The 23028-nt window shown below is 43.8% G+C and overlaps 1 protein-coding gene and 1 pseudogene across 2 annotated transcripts in view; one reads left to right on the top strand and one right to left on the bottom strand.

Moving 5' to 3' along the window:
- The window catches only part of Pdxdc1 (pyridoxal-dependent decarboxylase domain containing 1), a 29012-nt gene extending 15942 nt beyond the window's left edge, over positions 1–13070 (bottom strand). Inside the window, exons 1-10 of one of the 2 annotated variants that reach the window (XM_013011569.1) lie at positions 12999–13070; positions 12458–12523; positions 10596–10676; positions 9532–9678; positions 7704–7893; positions 5170–5238; positions 3472–3550; positions 1674–1758; positions 1083–1131; positions 882–983 (exon numbers count right to left, since the gene is read on the bottom strand). In XM_013011569.1, the coding sequence (XP_012867023.1) occupies positions 882–983; positions 1083–1131; positions 1674–1758; positions 3472–3550; positions 5170–5238; positions 7704–7893; positions 9532–9678; positions 10596–10676; positions 12458–12523; positions 12999–13048 (918 nt within the window). In that variant the 5' untranslated portion in view covers positions 13049–13070. Of the gene's footprint in view, positions 1–881; positions 984–1082; positions 1132–1673; positions 1759–3471; positions 3551–5169; positions 5239–7703; positions 7894–9531; positions 9679–10595; positions 10677–12437; positions 12524–12998 lie in introns of those variants that run through there. The other variant, XM_013011570.1, reaches the window with a different exon arrangement.
- Positions 13071–14898: 1828 nt separating this feature from the next.
- On the top strand, positions 14899–15580 carry LOC105982070 (annotated as a pseudogene).
- Positions 15581–23028: the final 7448 nt, after the last annotated feature.

The raw sequence follows: 23028 nt of genomic DNA, 5'->3' as shown, positions 1-23028 counted from the left end.
GTTTTCTAAAAATGTTTTAAGTCAACTCACAAAAAAAAAAAAAAAAAGAAAAAGAAAAAGAAAACCATTGCAACCTCTTAGAAAATGTGGATTAGAAGCCTATTGAACTCAAGACCTTGAGCTTGTGAGGCAGGTGCTCTTTCACTTGGGCCAGGCCTCCTATCCCTTTTGGCATTGTGATCAAGGAAGAGTGTGGCTTTATGTTCAGGCTGGCTTGGCATGTGATCCTTCTACTTGTGCTTCCCCAGCAGCAGGGTTAACAGGCACGGGACACCACACCCAGCTGCTTGTGGAGGTGGAGTCTCATGAATGGTTTAGCCCAGGCTAGCCTCAAACCAGGATCCTCTGATCTCTGCCTCCCAACCAGCTTGGATTATAGGCTTTAGTAGCCGTGACAAGCCGGGAATTTCACTTTGGAGAACCTATTTTTCCTGGAGTTCATTTTCTATTTTTTGTTGGTTGTGGGGCTTAAACTCTAGGACTGGGCACTGTCCCTGAGCTCTTCAGCTCAAGGCTAGTGTTTTACCACTTGAGCCACAGCGCCACTTCCTGGAGAACCTATTTTTAAGAAATAATTTGCAAAGTAAAAAGACATTCATTCAAACCTCTATTATAGAAACTTGAAAATATCCTTAAAGTTCACAAATGGCCATGACTAAACACGAGTGATACTTGAGTGATGGAATATGATACAGCTATACACTGGCCTGAAAGTCCTTTACACACATAGGGAATAAACCTATGATGAATAAACCAAAAAAAAAAAAATAGTATGGATTCATGTCATGAATGAAATGAAGGAAAGCAGACTCCGTCTGGCTGTTCTGTAGTGAATGTTCCCTCCCCGCCCCCGTCCCGCCCCAGCCGGGCAGGCAGCTCACCAGGGCAGGGTCATCGTGCTTGTACAGCGTCACTGCGGGGACAGCGGGCAGTCCCAGCCAGGGGCCCGGGGTCAGCGTCATGCTGTGGCATTTGGTTGCAGCCTACCCACAGGAGAACAACTTGTCACCACATGATGAGAGTACACTAAACCCACTCCCCACACCCTGCCGTAAAGTATTTGGTGAAAACCTACAACATACCAGCACTGACGAGGAGACATAACCGAGAGCCAGTGTTGCCAGATTCACCCTGGAGGAGAAAACACCAATCTGAGAACTAATTACTCACTGTTTCTTCTTCACTAAGTATGTGCTGTCCAAAACTTACGCCCAGCTGCGCTGCTGTGGGGTGACAGCCCCGTCATTGGCTCTCACTCCAGCCGCGGGAGGTGTGGACTTTACAAAGACAAGAAACCCTTGCAGACTCACTTGAACCGGGACATGTGTCAGGGTGTCCCTGTCTGCTTAAGACACTGCACCCCATATGCTGTGTCCTCCAGCCACAGCTCCCATTTGTCCTTCTGGAGGCAAGATAGCAGGCCTCGGCCTGGACACACTGGCGGCAACTGCTCCTGGGACTTTTTTTGAGGCTTTGGGATGGAAGCAGACAATTCTGTTGACAGAATGACTGCGGAAGCCAGTTAAGCACTGGTCTTTTTAGTTATGTGAACCAGTAAGATCTGTTTCAGCCAATTTGTTATTTTATTACCTTGCTCTAAGAACCTTTGGGGATGACTGTCACTGCAGTGGGGCTGGCTGTCCCCTCTTTCTAGGGACCTCGCCTCTACCTACCCTTCCACGTGAAGCCATATGCCATACTGCTCACAGAGCTCTCTCAATCGCCCAATCTTGTCTGTGTGTCCAACTGCAGCTGTTCCTATGATAACCCAAACAAGAAAAGCTATTCAAAGGAGCAAATGTTATAAGCCAAAAAAAAAAAAAAAAAAAATCCCTGAGTCTATCAAGTGACTAAACATGGGTAGATCTGTTTCTTTTAAACATACAAGAAGTCAGGCAGGAAGTAGTGGTTTTCCTGTTGCATTTAAATATTTTGTGAAATGAACTGCTTTATTACAGTGCAATTCATATGCAACAAAACCCACGGGCATACACGTGTGGTTCAGGACGTGTAGTTCTCTACTTCCTGGAAGCGTCCTTGTCCCCACGGCGGCCTCAGCTCCGTGCAGCCCCACAGCCCCAGCCTGTTCTGTCACTCAGTACAATTTGTCCATGGAAGCACAGATCACAGACCTTTCTGTGGCTTCTTCCCAGTGGACATGCCTGTCCCTGCTTAGTCTCCGCAGCAGGTCTGCACCAGCCAATGGACACCCGAACACTTATGAGTTCTTGGTATGGAGGGACATTTTCAATTCTCTTTGGTAAATACCAAGTAATGGGACTGAGGGGTGGCGCGGTGGTAAATATGGAAGCCTTGTAAGGAAGCGCCAAGCTGTCCTCTCGCGTGGCTGTACTGCTTGGTGTCCCCACCAGTCACACAACAGCTCACCAGCATTTGGCCCTTTTTTTTTTTTAAATTTTAACGTCATCTCACTGCTTTTTCATGGGATGCTGAGGACTGGCATCAACTGCCCCACCCCTGAGCTACACCCGCAGCCCTCTCAGTGTAGTCTAGGCTAGCCTCAAACTCTCAATCTTCATGCCTCTGTCGGTGCTAGAATTACAGGTAGGTACTACACCATCACCCCTGGCTAAACTCCACTGGGAATTGAATCTAGGATTTCATGCATGCTAGGCCAGTGTTTTGCAGCTTGAGCCAGGCCCTGAACCCTTTTATATTTTTGTTTCTGAAAAAAATGTCTTAATAACTTTGCTTGGGCTGGCCTGGAACTTAGGACCCTCCTATCTCTGCTTACTGAGTAGCTGAGTAGCTGGGATTATAGGTGTGTACCACCATGCCTGGCTTAACTTGAATTTTCCTAATGACCACTACTGATGTTAAGCATCTTCTAAAGCTCTTGTACACTCACATTTTCTTAGTGCATTAATTCATTCCAGCAACTTTTCTCTAGTTTCCATAAGACATGATAGCTATACAATCATGCCACCTATAAAGATAATTTACTACTACTTTTCATTTCTTTTCCCAGTCCTGGGGGGTTAAACTGCTGGCTAGTGCTTTACCGCTTGAATCACAGCCTTACTTCCCATTTTCCAATGATTAATTGGAGTTAAGAGTCTCACAGATTTTCCTGCCCAGGTTGGTTTCAAACGGCTATCCTCAGCCTCCAGAGTAGCTACAATTATAGGCATGAGCCACCAGCACTGAGTTTTTTTAAGAGTTGGTGTTTTTTTGTTTTTTTTTTTTGGTTGTGGGGTCTGAACTCTGGGCCTGGGCGCTGCCCCTCTGCTCTTCAGTTCATGGCTAGTGCTCTACCACTTGAGCCACAGTACCACTCCTGGCTTTTTCTGCTTATGTAGTGTTGACGAATCAAACCCAGGGCCTCATGCATGCAAGGCAAGCACTCTACCACTGAGCCACCTTCCCAGCCCTTAAGAGTTAGTTGGTCTTTTCAGGCTAAGTTTCTCACCTAGATTTCCAAAGTCAAAGACTGGGTTTTATGATACATACCAGCATTTGCCACAAGCAGCAGGGGCAGCCTTCCACGTTCTATATCGTCTTTAATCAATTTCTCCAGAAAGGCAACATCCTAGGACCACAAAAATATGAGATGACCAACATGAAAGGTGCACACTGCAAAGTTACGACTTCTGGGATGAGTGACAGTGGGAGGGCGGATGTGGCTGAAGTGCTTTACTTGCATGTATGAAAACGGAACAGTAAGCCTGTTGAAATTTGTTTTAGAAGGGAGGATGGGGGGTGAGTGATAGAAGGGGTGAATTTATGAGGTACATTGTATACATGTGCAGAAATGAAATCCTATTCAACTACTGTATGCTAACAAAGTTTAGAAAAATAAAATCACTTTTAGATTGAAAAGAAAAATTATGACTTCCAAAAGTATCACAGATGACTCTCAAAGTTAAACACTCAAACAAGTCTTACTCTTGATAAATTGTTTCCTCTAATCATAGATGTCAAAACCAAATAGTTTCCCTTCAAACTTAATTAGAAAAAACAGCAAAATGAGGCAAAAAGTGCTCATATTCGGAATCAACACTTCTCTATTTTTAAATATATGCATTTAGAGAAAATCTTGTACCTCCCTCAAAAGATGGATGAGAGAGCAGCTACTTACTGGTATACCCGAGTTAAAAGTTGAGCCACGTTGCAGAATCCAAAGATTGATCCTCTTCCTACTAGCCTAAGAGGTTTATCACCTGCATGTCTAAGATAATTGAACTTAACCCCAATATGCAAAGAAGGATCCCATTTTCAAAACCTACCCATTCCCATACAGGGTGCCAAGGACCCTGAGTAAGCAGCCAGCATGAGCTATGCAGCAAGATACAAAGACCCGGACACGCCCCCGCAGTGACAACTTCGACCATAGGCTTTAGAAGGAAGTTTTGGCACTGATCTGAGCTACCATATTTCTACTTAAGACAGGCAACACAGTTGGGTAAAGTGTGTACTTAGTATGCATCAGGTCCAGTGTTCACAATTTCTAGCACCAAAAACACTTCAAAGAACGTGATAAAGTGGTTACAAGATTTTTTAGAATAGAGTGGCTCATCCTGTAATCTTAGCTACTCTGAAGGTACTCTGGATCATGGTTCAAGGCCACCCAAGCAAAATATTTGCAAGACCCCATCTCAACCAGCTGTGGTGGCACGTGCCTGTTATCCTAGCTATGTGAGATCAGAAGAACTACAGTTCCATGCCAGCCCATCTCAACACAACACAGCTATACAGCAGGAAATATAACTAGGAGGATTGTAGTGCAGGCCCACCAGGGCAAAAACCAAGATCTTATCCTATCCTAACCAGGGTAAAAAGGGCTGGACGGATGGCTCAGGAGAACATCTGCCTAGCCAGTGCAAAGCTGAGTTTCACTGTACTCAAACCCCAGTACCACCAAAATAAATAAAAGATCCTTTAAGAGCAAGGTGCCAGGGCTAAGGATGTGGCTTAAGTGGTACTACACCTGTCTGTCTAGCAGCTGCAAGGACCTGAGTTCAAATCCCAGTACTGACCCAAAAAAAGACCCTGGAGGTCCTGACCTATACTGGCCAACCTTCCTGGACACAACGCAGCAATACACATTACACAAAGGAAAGATTGAAGTAATAAATAAGCTACTACTAACTACCTGGAGGTCAGCAAACAGAAGCTCCATCTCATCATATAAACCAAAGGACAACTTACCATCTGATGCTGTGATCCAAACATAGTGTTGCAGGGCACACGGCACAAGCAGGGGAAGGGCAAGCCAAGCTGCAAGACGAAACACATGGTTTTAGAAGACCTTTGTTCCCATTCACTTATGAATGTGACAGACAAGCCACAGCATCTCAATGACAGGAAGCAGAGGTAGAAGTGATTCCAAGCTCTACACAGGCACAAATATGAAACCTTATGTGAAAAGCAAGAAGGGCACGGTAGAGAGTCTGCATGACAAACTCAAACAAAGCTCTGAGTTCAAACCCCAGTACTATTAAAAGAAAAAAAATCTCAGTCAAGCATGGTAGCACACATGTATAATCCCAGCACTCAGGAGGCTGAGGCAGGAAGATCTTGAGTTCAAAGACAGCCTGGGGTATGTAACAAGTCCCTGTCTCAAAGAAAAACACAAGAAAATCTTTTACCCCCCTTATCTCCCTGGAACATTTATAAACAGGACTGAAGTACACAGGAATGCTAAGCCCCACCCCCTGACAAAAACTGTGAAATTAAATAGTTTGTAAGAGGAGACAATGTAAAATTTTCTAAATGAGGGCAGAGGAGGTGGCTTAGCACACAGGGTTACCCCTGAACACGGACACATAACATAAAAGCAATCGTAAATGAGTCAAGTAACTATCTTTGGAACAGTCTAAAGTATACTAAAAAAAAAAAAAGACATTTGCAAACAAAGAAACTACTGAGCACTGGGCATTTCTGGGTAACAGGGTTCTTCCTCCAAACACAATGGTAAACATCACCACCAAAGGCATTTAGAGAACAGCAGTGCCTTCTTTACAGAAATCATGTACTGAGAGAAACAAAGGGTAATGAATGGAGAGCAAGGCAAATTAATTTTATGTTCTTCATATTTAGCTTCTGAATACATGAGTTTATAAGTTTAGGAACTGTTAACAGTTACAATATACTGTTTGTACAATTTCAGAAACAAGAGTAGTTAAGACCAAAAATTTAATACTTTATTACATATTCTCTTCTTGGAGAAATACACAGGTTTTTACCAGGGGCTGAGACTACCAGGGGCTTAGACTGAGATCTAAAGATGGTAGTTTGAGGCTAGCCCAGGTAGAAAAGATAACCAGCGAAGCGCAGGGCTAGAGACATACTTCAAGTAGACATAGTCCAGCTGAGAAGAATAAGGCTCTGACTTCAAATTACAAAAGTTCATAACTACTAAGGAGACTGAAATTGGGAGAATCATGGTTCAAATCAAGCTTAGGCAAAAAGTTCATGAGATCCTCATCTCAACCAATAAAAAATTAGTAGGGCTGGGTGCCAGTGGCTCACACCTATAAACCTAGCTACTCTGGAAGCTGTGATCTGAGGACTGTGGTTCAAAGCCAGCCCAGGGAGGAATGTCTGTGAGACTCATCACCAATTAACTACCAAAAAACCAGAAGTAACACTGTAGCTCAAAGTGGTAGAGGATTATCCTTCAGCGAAATAGCTCAGAGACAGCGTCCAGACCCTGAGCTCAAGCTCTATGACTGACCAAAAAAAAAAAAAGTAGGGCACACTTGCCACCCTAGCTACATAGGAGGAAGTGTAAACAGGAGGCTCATGGTCCAAAGTGAGCCCAGGAAAAAGCAAGAACCTGCTCAGAAAAGAATGAAAAGTAAGCTGGATGCCAGTGGCTCACGCCTGTAATCCTAGCTACTCAAGAAGTTGAGATCTGAGGATCATGGTTCAAAGCCAGCCTGGGCAGGAAAATCCATGAGACATTTATCTCCAATTAACCACCAGAAAACCAGAAGTGGTACTGTGGCTCAAGTGGTAGAGCGCTTGCCTTGAGCTGAAGAGCTCAGGGACAGCGCCCAGGCCAAGTTCAAGCCCCACAACCAATAATCGAAACAACAAAAAAGTAAACAGTCGGTGAAAACACCCATATAAAAAAACTACACAGCCTGATTCAAGTATGGAAAGAAAGCAAAATGTTTCCTGTGATGGCCTCTGGGCAATTAGAAATACAATAATTCCAAATTCAATAATATATGTAATGCTAATATATTTTCTCTCCCTGTCCCCCCTATATATATGATACTCTCTTACAAAACAGGAGACAGACAAGTGCACCATCTTTCTTTAAACTACAGAGCTAGAGTTCTCTAGAGCTAGAGAAATGCATAGACATGTTTTAAAGGGTTCAGGACAGGCCGGGCGCTGGTGGCTCATGCCTGTAACCCTAGCTACTCAGGAGGCTGAGATCTGAGGATCATGGTTCAAAGCCAGCCCAAGCAGGGCTAGCTTTCTTATCTCCAATAAGAAATTACTCAGAAAACCGGAAGTGGCGTTGTGGCTGAAGTGGTAAAGAGTTAGCCTTGAGCTAAAGAGCTGAGGGACAGCGCCCAGGCCGAGAGTACAAGCCCAGGACAAAACACTGGGGCTGGAAGTCAGTGACAGAATGCTTGCCTAGCACAGGTAAGGTCCTAGGTTCTAGCCACAGCTGGAACACAAAAGCAAAGCCAAACCACATTTGAACACTGTTTGTATCATATTACCTGATTACAAAGGTACTGGCCCAGGCCAGGTCTAGCAGCAGCACTAAGGTATATAACGGGCTTTTTATTGTATAACACATTGAATCCATCCACGACGAAGTCTTCGTATCGAGAATGAATGGCAAGCCTGCAGATCTTGGCGAGTCCTTCTCTTTCTTCTTCATGGAAATAGGCACAGCCATTTTCATACCTATCAAGAGATCCCATAAATCAATGTACTCTTGCTTGCTTCTAGCTAGTTCTGACCACTATATCCCAATGTTAGACATGAGAGCAATTCTCTTCTCAATGAGGAACTATCTCCTAGAGTAGGCAGGGAGGATTGGGGTGTGAGGCGCCCTCAACTCAGTGGGCTGCTGGCCACTCACTCCAGCAGACTTTATAATGGAGACAGGTAAGGACATGACACTCACATTCAACTCTAGAAAGCAGAAACTAGGAAACAAACACCTGGAGTCCCAGATACAAGAGTAGAATCCACACAAAGGAAGGAATGGGTGATGCAGGTATGGCTGTTGGCAGTGTCAGCCCTAAAACCTTCAAAATAAATACTTTTTTTTTTTTTTAAAATGCTGGCAGGGGGGCTGGGAAGGTGGCTCAGTGGTAGAGCGCTTGCCTTGTATGCATGAGGCCCTGGGTTCTATTCCTCAGCACCACATAAGCAAAAAAAAAAACCCGGAAGTGGAGCTGTGGCTCCAGTAGTAGAGCACTAGCCTTGAGCTGAAGAGCTGAGGGACAGCGCCCAGGCCCAGAGTTCAGGCCCCACGACCGGACCCAAAAAGAAAAAAAAAATGCTGGTACTGAGACTTGAACTCAGGGCTTGGCTACTGTCCCTTAGCTTACAACTCCACTTCAGATTTTTGCAGGTTAATTAAAGATAAAGAGTGTCATAGACTTCCCTGCTCAAACAGGCTTCAAACTGTGATCCTCACATCTCAGTCTCCTGAGCAGCCAGGATTACAGGTGTGGGACACTGGCAACCCAGCAAGTCTTGCTTTTATTATAATTTTCTTGAGACCTTTTACTCAGTCTCCTAGAGACTGAGGAAGATGATTGAAGGTATTTGATCTAGATCCTTGCTCTATCTTGTATGAATGTGCAAAACTTGGAAAACAAACACTTAAAAGTAAGTGTGGGTGTCAGGCACCAGTGGCTCAGGCCAGTAATCCTAGCTACTCAGGAGGCTGAGTATTGAGGATTGGGGTTCAAAGCTAGCCCAGGCAGAAAAGTCCATGAGACTCTTATCTCCAATAAACTACTCAGGAAAAGCAGGAAGTGGCGCTGTGGCTCAAGTGTAGAGTACTAGCCTTGTGTAGAGAGGCTCAGGACAGAGCCTGGGCGCTGAGTTCAAGACCCTCCTTTCCCCCAAAAAAGGGGCTGACTCTAGCAAACATTTCAGTGCCTTTACACTCAGTTCTTACCTATATTGAGCAGGATCTCACTTGGCCCTGTAACACCATGAAGCAGATAGTAACCATCTTCCCTCTTTTTTGTTGTTGTTAGGCATGGGGCTTGAACTCTGGGCCTGGGCACTGTCCCTCAGCTCTTCAGCTCAAGGCTAGCGCCACTTGAGCCACAGTGCCACTTCCGGTTTTCTGAGTGGTTTATTGGAGATAAGAGGCTCATGGACTTTCCTGCCCGGGCTGGCTTTGAACCATGACCCTCAGATCTCAGCCTCCTGAGTAGTCAGGATGACAGGCGTGAGCCACTGGCGCCCAGCCCATCTCCCCTCTTAATACACAAAGATCAAGTCGCACAAAGAGCTTAAGCAACCTTCAAATGAGGCAAATATCTTACCAGAAGGTGGAATGTCATCGTATGTCTTTACCTGAAAATTCTGCACAGCCACAAGGTGGTATCGGAAAGTATCCTAGTTGTTAGTTTTCTCAGCTTTTCTTTGTCCAGAGTTGATATATAAGCTCCAAGACTGTGACCCAGCAAAGCCATGTGACCTTGTTCTCCAATACTCTGGACTCTGTTCATTAAAATTTGTTACATTAAGAAAATAGAATCAAATAACATAAAAGGAGCTATAGTGTTCCACAGAAATTTGTTAGACTTGAAATCCATGCAAATTTTCATAAGGCATTAATTCATATAAACTCAGAAATTCAATGCATATTAAACACTGAAAATGTCAGGAGAAAAATATATTTAAAAAATAGAATCCTGGGGCTGGGAAGGTGGCTCAGTTGGTAGAGTGCTTGCCTTGCATACATGAGGCCCTGGGTTTGAGTCCTCAGCACCACATAAGCAGAAAAAGCCGGAAGTGGCATTGTGGCTCAAGTGGTAGAGTGCTAGCCTTGAACAGAAGAGCTGAGGGACAGCGCCCAGGCCCAGAGTTCAAGCCCCACACCATCAAAAATAAACAGGTAAATAAAATAAAATAAAAAATAGAATCCTATCAGCAGAGCTAGGTGCTGATGGCCCAGGCCTATAATCCTAGTAAATCAGGAGGCGAGATCTGAGGATCAGAGTTTGAAGCCAGCCTGGGCAGGAAAGTCTATGAGACTCTTATCTCCAATTAACCACTAGGAAACTGGAAGTAGAGCACTGGTTCAAAGAGCACTAGCCTTGAGCAAAAGAACACAGTGCTCAGGCCCTGAGTTGAAGCCCCATGGCTGACCAAAAAAAAAAGAATGTTATATCTTTCTTTTTACAGAATATGCCCAAACTACTTGAAAGTAATTTTCTTTTCAATATTTTAACAACTAAATTCCAGCCTCAAGAAGTAGAGAGGGGAGGCTGGAGATTACTAAGTGGTTCTACCATGATCAAAGCCCTGGGTTCCATTTCTAGCACTGCAGGGGGAAAAAAAGGAACTACAGAGAACAGATTAAGGATGAAGTGGTCAGACCAGGCCTGGTGGCTCATGCTGGCCCTCTCCATTACCGTGTGCTCAGGGGCTCCTCGCTTTCGTCTCCGTGCATCAGATTCTGCACTAACTGCAAGATGCTCACCATGTCCTGTCCACTGCAGAACAGAAAGTCAACAGCCTGCTGAAGAGAGCACGCAACCCAACTCCTACCACCAACTAGTGCACTTGTGGAAGTTTTCCTTTCTTTGGGCAATGAGCTGACTACAAGGGGGAAGAAATGTGTTTTCATATATAGTTTATACTTGAACAAAAAAGTCAACTCTCAAATCAGAATTTAGCTTTATTTATGATTAATTAACTCTACCTAAATATGAGATTTTTTTTTTAATTTCACATTTTGCTCTAGAATATGTCTATGCCAGTTCATTTGAACAGAGAATATTTAATAATCATGTTAGAAGACTCAAAAGACCTCTTAAGATGCTAGAAGGTCACAAAGGCAGTGAGAACGTTCTAAGGCTGCTGGCATATCTGTTTTCCTCCATGGAGGAGTCTTGTCTGCTTGGACTAATAGCTTTAGACAGGTAATGAAAACATTTCTTACCAGCTCTTCCCCAAGCTGGGAAAGCTGTAATATGCTTTACCTACATATACTTCCATCTACGGCATGCTTCTAGTTGCTCATTGCACAAGCTTCCTTCTGCTTAGAAGAATATGAATGGCCAACAAGGTAAGAATGGTCACTGGTAACACAACTTGTGACATGTGCAATGTAAAAGCACTATATCTATGGATCAGAACATGACTAAGAAAATTTTCATCTTCAAACAGAGCATCACTGTCAGAACAATGCTCAAAAACCCATTCCTTAAGGCATTGACCTTCCAGTGAGAGCAGCTCTGGCCCTCACACAGTGTGGGACTAGGGTAGGGAAGGGAAGTCAAGGCACGTTTTGCTGCTGGCCTTGTGACTTTGAGCTAGCTATCCAAACTTGTTAAGCCTTTAGAGGCCGGTTGAAGATGCAATCAACATATCACTAGACTCAAATACTGGGGCTCAGCATTGTAAGGGTGAAAAATGTGCTGCCATTCTGAGAGTTTCAGATGTTCCTGGGAGTGTCTCTTCTAGGGGAACTGCTGTGCAATGGCAAAAACAAACCAATTTTACCACCCTGTGTCCCTCCAGGCCTGCAGTAAGGAGTCTTACAAGATTTGCTTCCTATACTGAGTTGTAGAAACACTTCATATGGAGACAGCCTGGTTCATGCTAAGTGGGAGGAGTATGTTAAGGTCTTAGCATCCGGGTATTTTAGATAGGATGTTTCCTGGTACACCAGGATACTTCCTCCATACTTTTCTTTTGCAACTTTATACAATTTCTATATAGGTCAAAGAACAATTTAAGGGAGTTGTACTATTGACCTACGTGCAGTTTCCTGGTTATAAAAGAGAAAATAAGTTTGACTTAGGGTGGGATTTTAGCTTCAGATTAACTGCTAGCATCCTGCAAAACCTGTAGCCAGCTACTTATTGTTCTCTGTTAGTTCAAACCACAGACTTAATTTGCTTTAGTTGACAATCAATGACTACAGCTGACATCTTACTTTGATCTACTATATTATAAAGATGACAAGTCTTATCTAATTGAAATTTCTGTCAAAATAAAGCTCAGGCTACTGAGAAGATCCTAAAGTCCAAGGATGAATTACGCGTGATATTTCAGTTATAAACACAAATTTGTGTATGGCTTTGGAGTGGTGGGGTCATATTAAGTCATATTAATCAACCACCCAATGGCATTTCAGTTTTCCAATGTTCTGTTGAACACTGCACTGGGTAAATTTTATTTGTTCTCATTAAACTAAATTTGTAAACAAGCAGTAGCAAGTCTTGGATTAGAAAAGGTTTCACCGTAACTGATCTCCGTTGCCACTTGCCTGCCCTGGAGTGGTCCTGGGATGTCTTCCGGTGCCGGCTTCCTTCCACTCTCTTCCTCTGGTCTTCTAATGGAAGAGGAGAAAAACGGGTCACTGACTTTATCATGTCAAACTACTAACATGTGAGCATGCCAAGCTGACCTAGAACCTCTGAGTGACTGGTGTAGGATTTGAAACGTCATTCCAGCCTCCGTTTTGGATCGAGTTTCAGAAAAAGAACATGACAAAACCATTTCAACCCACTTTTGGTTAGATACTCAATATGACCTGAATCTGTAGTAAGAACTATTTACAGATTCAAATCAGTGTTATGTAAGACTCTTTACAGACAGAACTGAAACTTCAAAGTTCTTCCCCTCATTTCAAAATCCTCTAATTATAAAGTTCCTTCAACCCAAGACAAACACCAATTTTCACCTCAGTAGAAGCTATGTGTGACATTCTGGAGTCTAGAGGTGTCCCTGAAAGAGGGAAACCAGAGCCACCAGTTTCAGAACAGGCTGGACACGTTGAGCAGGTGGCTTCTGTCCCACACACTCACCTCTGACTGTTCTCTAGCATCTTCATCGCCTCTTTCAAGTTTTTCCCCATTTCAGCTAAGGTAGGGTCTGCTATCTGGAAAACAATCCAAAATAAAGCAAATTTGGACACTCCTCTATTACTTGGACAACATAATTCACCAAAAACTCAAATCCAAGTCCACTTCTACACTGATTACAAAATACTAAATATAAAAGTGTCTAATAGTACAAAAGTATAAAACAAAAAGAGCTACAAAAGAGTGTAACAGAAAAGTCTTCCTTCTCCCCAAAATGACAGGCATGCGCCACACAGCCCAACTATCAAGTAAAAAAGGAACCTCAAACTGCTAGTCTGAACACTTCTGCTTTTTAGTTGTCTCCAGCTACCAACTCAATTACAATTCAGTATTTCCAAGAATCCTTCATGGGGAAAACCACTTTCACATCTTCATATTCTAAGGACACTGACACCTTTTTTTGGTGGTGGTTGTTGTTTTGTTTTTAGAACCCCAAATCTGGACTTGATGCCTGACAAAAATGGTTGCATTCATGGGGCTATGGGACAGAGCATATTAGCCATTCGAATAGGCAACTGCTGTCTATCCACCTGACTCCTTTACACCCTTTACTGAGAACTGGGTTACGGATGCTCTTTCTAGCACAAGAGAGTTCCCCAAATACATTGTGAAAGCAGGTTTCACTGCGTTTCTCTTACCAAGCAAGGAACCCAAATTGCATGAGCAACATGATTGATAAACACTAGAATCACATGCAGCCTCACCATCCTCCATCCGAATCCTGCTCATGGACTACACTGGTGGAGTCTCCACTGTTCTTAGTCCAATACTTTTATGGGGGTAAGCCAAAGGCAGGAGTGGACAGGAAGGGAAAGGAGCATTTGCAGGTAAATTTGAGTAATTCAAACATGCATAAATGCTGACCCTCACAGCACAAATGCTTGTTGCAGTAACTGAATGATTTAAAATATGAAGTGCTATCCAGTTGCAAGATAAGTTCTAAAATAAGTTGTGTTTATCAATTCATTGCTTAAAACTAAAAGCCATGCCTACACAAGCATCTACAAGGGAAGCCACTGCTGACTCTTCCCATTCACGTCCTCAATACCTGTCACCGTGTCAGGCAAGGTGGCTTTATGATTACTGTTACCGCACAACAACACGGCAACAGCCAGACACAAACGTGGATGAATGAAGAGTTGAACTGTACCACAGTACCTCTGGTTCACTATGTGGATGGTGACATGATCTTCTATGTCAGCTTCTTAGAAAGATCACTAATTTCTATCCTTTAGTACCAAGCACAGGGTCTGTTGCAGAGTAAGTACTTAGGCAGACATATTAGCATTAACACTTACACTATAATACAGACATTATGCTCACGAATCTCCTCATAGGCCTCACTTCCTAATTATCACTATGGAACCAGTACTCTTAACATTAGGCATAAATTTGATTCTCAAATTTATTAAGGAAGCAAATGAAGCAACATACTCAGAAAGCTCTGTACTCAAAAAAAAAATCACAATTAGAACTCAGGCTGAATGTTAAAGTTACCTTTGGGTGAGTAATATTTTCACAAGGTAAAGCAAACAAACAAATGAGCCAGGTGCTGGTGGCTCACACTTGTAATCCTAGCTGGGGGGGGGGGGGGGGGCGGAGGGGGGGAGAAGCGGGAGAAAGGGGCTGAGATTTGAGGATCATGGTTCAAAGCTAGCCCAGGCAGGAAAGTCAGTGAGACTCTTATCTCCAACTAACCATCAGAAAACCAGAAGTTGGTGCTGTGGCTCAAATTGGTAGAGTACTAGCCTTGAATGAAAAAGCTTGGGGACAGTGCCAAGGCCCTGAGTTTAAGCCCCATGGCCAACAAAACAAAAACAAACAACAAAAAACACCCCACCAAAGTGTCTCCCTTCAGGGAAATTTTCATTGTACAACAGTCTTAACTGGATAACCATAAAGCTCTCATCTACCCCAGGACACTTTTAAGAACCAAAGGGGCACTAGTGTAATAATTAACCCAGAACCAAAGGTATAAACTGGGATGGTCCTGGGCAAACCCGGATGTTCCGTTACCCTGCCCTTAACGGAGATGTTTACTTCGGTTCTTAAACCTCATTCCTCATTCCATTTCCACAGGGGGCTCTGAGCAGGCTCTGAGTGGAATAAAAACAACACACTACTCTTTGGTCTTGGCGGCAGAGGCAAGATGACGAAGGGAACGTCATCCTTTGGAAAGCATTGCAATAAGACGCACACGTTGTGCTGCTGCTGTGGTTCCAAGGCCTGCCACCTTCAGAAGGTGACGTGTACCAAATGTGGCTAGCCTGCAAAACGCAAGAGAAAGTGTAACTGGAGTGCCAAGGCTAAGAGACGAACTACTACCAATACTACCGGGACAGGTGGGACGAGGCACCGAACAATTGTCTATGGCAGATTCAGGCATGGATCCTGTGCAGGAACAACACCTAAACCCAAGAGAGCAGCTGTTGCAGCGTCGGTTCATCTTGAGAATTTAAAAGATTAACCATACAATAAATGCTCTGGTTTAAAACAAACAAACAAAAAAGACAACACACTAGAGTTTGGAGCAGTCCATGGCTGGCAGTGCCTGCCTTGGTGCTTGGTGCTCGACGCTCAGCACCTGACAAGTCCCGGGTGGCCGCCACAGACTTCCTATTCCACCTGTGAATATGTTTCTGTAGGGCCTTCTAGAAGCAATTCCGAGAAAAGGTCCCTTTATCACAGAGCACTCACTCAATAGCTTCCAACCCGGCCCCTGCACCGCCTGAAGCCAGTTGGCATTTGGCCGGCTTCCTTTCCATTCCTTTTCTCACTGAGGAAGCAGAGCCATCACAATATACAGAACGTGGTGTTTTAAATAGCTTCTCTAGGCAGAGATGTAACTTAAGCCTTAAAAAGGCTTGTAGCAATCAGACCCTTAAGGAACAAAATCCTACAACAAAGTATCTATAAAGTATGAACCCGCAAATGCCTACACAGGTTTCATTCTTTTCTCTGAGACAGGGGTCCTGCTATGTAGCCCAGGATGGCCCCAAAGTCCAGACCCTCTTGACCACTGCCTCTTGAATGCTGGGATTACAGGCGTGCACCACCACATCTGACCACATACATGTTTTCTAATCACAAAACTAATAATTACTGCTGAGAATTCAGAAGCAGTAATACTCATTAGGCATAAATGACATTTCAGCTAGTTGATTCTGTGTATAACTAAGTGGATTCAGTATTCTGCTACAGGTACATGGATGCATGGTAGGACGTAACTCAATTTCAAGGCTCCTAAAGAGAACCATTCAATCGTATACTCATTGTCACAGACAAGAGATTTTAAAAGACACTTCATTTGGTAAAACAAGCCTACTCTTCATCCCTGTAGGGCATTTAAAAATTCATTTTATACTGCATGATTTTCATCACTGTCAGCCAGTATGGGATAACAAAATACCCTGCCACTATCAGAAGGATTGCAAGGTAAGGTAGTAAAGGAAGTCAGAGAGCAATTTGTAATTTTATTTTAGCTAATCCTGGGGCTTGAACTCAGGGCCTGGCACTGTCTCTGAGCTTCTTTTGCTCAAGGCTAGTACTCTACTACTTGAGCCACAGTGCCACTAATGGCTTTTTCTGTTTATGTGGTACTGAGGAATTGAACCCAGGGCTTTATGCATGCTAAGCAAGCACTCAACCACTGAGCCACCTTCCCGACCCCTTAAAGTCATTCTTAAAAGAAAGTTTTAAGGGGTTAGGAAGGTGGCTCAGTGGTAGAATGCTTACCTCACATGCATGAGGCCCTGGGTTAGATGCCTCAGCACCACAGCTGGAAGGGGCACTGTGGCTCAAGTGGTAGAGTGCTAGCTAGCCTTGCGTTGCAGAGCTGAGGGGCAGCACTCAGCCCCATGACTGAAGGGGGTGGGGGGAGAAAGTATTAAGCAAACGATAGAGTAGGCAGTATACTCGTGGCAAAATTCACAGAGGTTTGTGAATCACTGCAGTATGAGAAATACAGAGCTTGGGCTGCTTAGCATATGCCAGGCTCTGGGTTCAGTTCCCAGGACTGTAAAAGCACTAAATCTTTCAAGAAAAGCAGCTTCTAGAAAAGCAGCTTCTAGAAGGAGGTATAAGGGGAAAGAAAGCCTAAAATTTAATTAAAAAAACAAACAAACATATAAAAGCTGGATGCCCATAACTCACTCGTACTATTGAGGAGGCTGAGATCTGAGGATCACAATTCAAAGCCAGCCCAGTCAGGAAAGTCTGAGAGAATCTTATATCCAATTAACACCAAAAGGCCTGGCTCAACTGATAGAGCACTAACCTTCAGCACAAAAGCTCAGTGCCCAGGCTTTGAGTGCATGCCCTAGGACTGGCACACACACACACACAACCTACATAAATCATAACATTCATCAATAACAGAAGTATAGGAGTTTGGGGTATAGATCAAGGGCATGGAATCAACCTCCAGTGCCGTAAGACTTAGTATGCAATGAAATGCACTTTCAGGGAAGGAATGCTCAGATTGGACACAAGAGCTGGGTACTGTGAGTACTGTTTCCAAGCTAATTCTTTGTTGTTGTTGTTGTTCAGTTACAGGGTTAGAACTCAGGGCCTGAGCCTGGTCCCTGAGCTCTTTGGTTCAAGGCTAGCACTCTGCTACTTTCAATCACACCACTTCTGGTTTGCTGGTGGTTAACTGGAGTAAGAGTCTCATGGACTTTCCTGCCCCATCTGGGCTTTGAACTGCAATTCTTAGATCTCAGCACCCAGTTTCCACTGTAGTTCTTAGAGGTACAAAAATCACTACTTTCTTCAATGGGTAAAGTCCCAAATTGCTGTTTCTGATATACTGACTACCTTGTCCTCACAGCTCTCCAAACAAGGTCAGTCCTGGACAGTGATAACCACTTGCTTCTCCACTTACATTTTATGTTATTTTCCTTCTAGGTGAAAACAACCCCTGCTGCCCAGCATGAAACAAGTACCCCAAACACTCCATGTCCACTCCATCTGAGAAGCAGCAGGAGAGCAGCACAGCAATGGCCGCCCCAGAACACTGTAGCTCCTATGGGTCAATGGTAACACAGGACAGGAGTTCTCCAGGCTGATAACTTACAAAACTCGCTTGCTTAACTTTGTTGGACTCTCAATGTTTATATCTTTATTTCAACAGTTTTTAATTAAGAACCAGGTACCTGGGCTGGAAATATGGCTTAGGGGTACAGTGCTTGCTTGCCTGGCATGCATGAAGCCCTGGCTTCAATTCCTCAGTACGACATAAACAGAAAAAAGCCAGAAGTGGTGCTGTGGCTCAGAGTGCTAGCTTTGAGCAAGAGAAGCTCCAAGACAGTGCCCAGGCCCTGAGTTCAAGCCCCAGGACTGGGAAGAGAAAAAAAACAAAAAAAGAAACAGGTACTTTTTGCCTCCCTCCGTCTTCTAAGGTTTAGGTGCTTGCTGAAAGGCTTCTTTTTTAACTCTAATGGAGGACGTGTTGAGTGTGTGTGGGACATGAAGATATTCGGTAAAAACTGGCTCATTAAAACCTGATCTTCCCAGTTGATAGGAAAATTTTTAAAAAATATCCAAATAAACATTTATTGCTACGCAAGTAATTGGGTTTTGTACTTTCAGTGTCAGAGACAGGTCTGTCTACAGTTAGAAAGTCATCTTTTTTTTTTTTTGGGTCCTGTCGTGGGGCCTGAACTCTGGGTCTGGGCGCTGTCCCTCAGCTCTTCAGCTCAAGGCTAGTGCTCTACCACTTGAGCCACAGCGCCACTTCCGGCTTTTTTCTTTTTGCTTATGTGGTGCTGAGGAATCCAACCCAGGGCCTCAGGCATGCAAGGCAAGCGCTCTACCACTGAGCCACCTTCCCAGCCCCCAGGAAGTCATGTTAAACGCCTTACAGGACACTTCTATTACATACCACATGGGATTCACCTTTTCTCCTATTTTTCCTCCACCTATCCCTCCTTCCCTGATAGGAAAGCTTTTGTATTCCATGTGATAATTAGAATCTAACCTTGCAAAGTCCCACAGAAGAGGCAGCAAAGAGCAAAAGGGGACCCTCATTTGACACTCAGTAGTCCCTGAGTAGGAGGGTAGGCAGGGAAACTCCTAGCAGACGTCAAATCTCACTCGCAGTGTGCTATGTGGAGGGAAAGGCTTCCATCACTTGTCCTAGAAGCAGGTTGGAAACACGAGAGATCCAAGTTCAAAAAAACACCTTCCTAAAAACCATTGCTTCTAGAATCCATTCACTTTACCATGAGACCATGAGCAAGCACTTCTAAATACTCCCTCCCCACCTTACCCCCTCCCCCCCCCCGCAGGAAAAGACATACAACAGGCAAACTTCTAAGTCTTTCTAGTTTATCTGGAACCACATATTTATTCTAGAAAAAAATTAAATTGTTTAAAGCGTGCCATAGCAACTAAATAGCATAACTTCCTCAGAAAATCTACTTTAAAGTGTTCCTAGAATTTACCAAAGGACAACTCAGAAATATAACTATTATCCTTGTGCGAGTGAGTTTGACCTGTTCCACATGTATGGAAATGTCACAATGAACCTTAATGCTAATTAAAAATCATTTTAAAAAGAAAAAAAAGGAATATATTATTCTTATCCACACTATTATATACAATCATGGAGGACTGAGGTTGGAAGCCTTAATTCTGAGGAAACACCATCCATTCCTGTTTTTTTTTGGTCGGTCGTGGGGCCTGAACTCTGGGCCTGGACATTGTCCCTCAGCTCTTCAGCTCAAGGCTAAACTCTACCACTTGAGCCACAGCGCCACTTCCAGCTTTTTCTACTTATGTGGTGCTGAGGAATGGAACCCAGGGCCTCATGCATACAAGGCAAGCACTCTACCACTGAGCCACCTTCCCAGCCCTTCTGTGTGTCTTGAGACTTTTAAGGTTGAGCTGTGCAAAGGTGCCAATATTGAACTGTTAGCAATGAAAGCTTTGCTTTGTTTGATGTTTCTGGTTTTCTGCAATTGGAAAAGGATTATATGAAAATCTTACCCTTCTCTCAGTCATTTCTAACTCAGAATGCATTGCTACCTAAATGAAAAGTAACATTTGCAGCAAAGCAAAACCCAGAAATACTATTAGCAAATTAACCCAAAATAATTTTTTTTTCTTTGCACCAGTCCTGGGGCTTGCACTGTCCCGGAACTGCTTCTGCTCAAGGCTAGCACTCTACCACTTGAACCACAACACCACTTCCAGCTTTTTCTGTTTATATGGAAGGGCTTCATGCATGCTAAGCAAGCACTCTAATACTAAGGCAACTTCCCAGTCCTATGAAATACTTTTATGTCATGGTCCTTGAATGCTGCTAGAAGAGAAGGAATTTCAGCTAGATATGTAATTTAACTTCCCAGGATGCAATGGGCTTTTCTGTCTCTTGATTTATATATGTATTTATTTTATGTTATTCTTTATTTATTATTTTTGTCGGTCGTGGGGCTTGAACTCTAGGCCTGGATGCTGTCCCTGAGCTCTTCAGCTCAAGGCTAGTGCTCTACCACTTGAGCCACAGAGCCACTTCTGGCTTTTTTCTGTTTATGTGGTGCTGAGGAATCGAACCCAGAGCCTCATACATCGGAGGCAAGCACTCTACCTCTGAGCCACCTTCCCAGCCCCTCTTGATTTATATTCTAATAGCAACATTATGAGACACAATTACAATGTAAAGTAAAACTCTACATCACTTTTACAATTAAGGCAAACTCTAGAAAAGCATAATTCTGAGTTACATATTTTCTCTTAAGAATCTCTTCCAGGCCAGGTGTGATGGGGAACACTTGTGATTCCAGCAAGCAAGAGGCTGAGGCAAGAGTACCGAGTCTGAGGCCAGCCTGGGCCTCACAGCAAGGCATTGTTTCAACAAGCAAAAGAAAGAGGAAAAGAAAATCTCTTCCACAAAATCTTTACTGGTCTCCATGGACTCCCTGCTTGTTTCCCACTTCTATGCTAGGTTTTTTTGAGGTTTGGGGGTTTGAACTCAGGGCCTTGCACTTATTAGATAGGTATTCTACTTCTGACTTACAGTCTTGTTTTGCAGTGGTCATTTTGGGTTGGGGGTTTCACTTTCTGCCCGGGTCTGCACCTAGATCTTCATCTTCCTAGTTCATGTTCCCCTTGGTAGCTGGGGGTGGCAGGCACACACCACCATGCCTAGCTATTGGCTGAGAAGTGGTCTTGCATACTTTTTGCCCATGTTGGCCTGGAACTGTGAGCCTCCTATTTTATTCTTAGCCTTCTGAATAGCTAGGGTTACAAGTGTGAACTACCATAGCAGCTCCTATGCTACCTTTTACCCCTCCTCGCCACAAAGTATTTGTCTAAATATGTATTCTCTTTAGCAGCCCATAACCCCAAGAGGAATCACATCTTATTCACCTTGTGTATTGTGCAGCACTCAGCACTAGGTTTTGTCTTTAGTTGGCCTTTGACAAAAAATAAAAATAAAAAAACCATATAAATCAAAACTGGTTTCTGCTTGTAGGTAAAGCCAGTTTATACTAAACTTCAGAAACTCCTGATATTTATAACTGGAACTCTTAGAACACAACAGTAGTTTTGCTACTGACCACTGCCCCAAATTTTGAGTAATCACCTAGGCCAAACATTTTTAGGAGCAGAAACTTTGTAGCATGGCAAGTCCCATCTAGGTAATCCCTACTGCAGTCCTCCTCACACAACCAGTATGAAAACCCCTCACTTCATGATGAGGCAAAGACCAGCTTTAACTGAAAGCTACAATCACAGCCATCAGCTCCACACAGGAGTCCTCCCATTCCATGTATGAGCAGCTCTGCAAAGCACACACAGAAACCCATCATTTCAGGCTGAGCTAACAGGGTTTAAAACTCCTTTTTAAAGCAGGGAGAGCAGTTCTGCAGTCCTCATTGCTAAGTAATCATCAGGAAGTTCCACTCCTGTTGTTCTTCCTCCTTAAAAACTTCAGGCTTTTCAATATGGTGATAAAGGACTTTCCAAAATCAGGTGTGAGTAGTGTTTAAATCAAAAACAGAGTGAAAGCTGCATTGTTGGGGGGGGGTAAGAATTAGATGCTGTGAGCAAATTAAACTCCACAGCTGTCCAGCAGAACTTTTTCTGGTGATGGAAATGATCTAGACCTGTCTTGACCAGTAGGGCAGTCACAAGCCACATGCAGCTTTTCCACACTTGGAACACTGCTAGTTTGAATAAGAAAATGAATTGCGGGCTGGGAAGGTGGCTCAGTGGTAGAGCGCTTGCCTTGCATGCATGAGGCCATGGGTTCGATTCCTCAGCACCATATACACAGAAAAAGCTGGAAGTGGTGCTGTGGCTCAAGCGGTAAAGCGCTCACCTTGAGCTGAAGAGCTGCGGGACAGCGCGCAGGCCCAGAGTTCAAGCCCCACGACCAACCAAAAAAAAAAAAAAAAAAGAATTGCAAGTGTTAATCATAATTAATCTAGATTTAAGTCAGTAAATATTGCTAGTGTCTCTTGAATTGTACAGTGCAGCTCTAGATTCTCTAAGTAATTTCCAAACAGAGACAATTCCCAATTCCTCCCAATCCCAGGAGGCAATTGCCTCCATCTGGGGCAATGCCACTGTTGCTGGCATGGAGGATGGGATGGATGGAAGGTCAGGCATGCTGTTAAGTGCTTCAGTGCACAGAACTGTGCCTCACCTCCTCCATGAGAGCCAGTCATCTGGCCAATGTCAGGAGTGTGAAGCTGAAACCCTCAGCTCTCAGTGTGCTCAAGGATGGAATGAAAGTAAACACAAAACACATTTCAGGCTGGGGGCATGGCTCAAGCGATAGAATGCTTGCCTAGCAAGTGCAAGGCTCTGAGTTCAATCCCCAAGTGCCAAAAAAAATCAAAACAAACAAAAAATAAGAGTAGACCCTGCCTGGGGCTGGGAAGGTGGCTCAGTGGTAGAGTGCTTGCCTTGCATGCCTGAGGCCCTGGGTTCGATTCCTCAGCACCACATAAGCAAAAAGAAAAAA

The sequence above is a fragment of the Dipodomys ordii genome, unplaced genomic scaffold, assembly GCF_000151885.1.
Source record: "Dipodomys ordii isolate 6190 unplaced genomic scaffold, Dord_2.0 Scaffold14, whole genome shotgun sequence".
Classification (NCBI taxonomy): Eukaryota; Metazoa; Chordata; class Mammalia; order Rodentia; family Heteromyidae; genus Dipodomys; species Dipodomys ordii.
The sequence above is the reverse complement of the archived record's forward strand: the minus strand, read 5'-3'. Positions and strand labels throughout refer to the sequence as shown.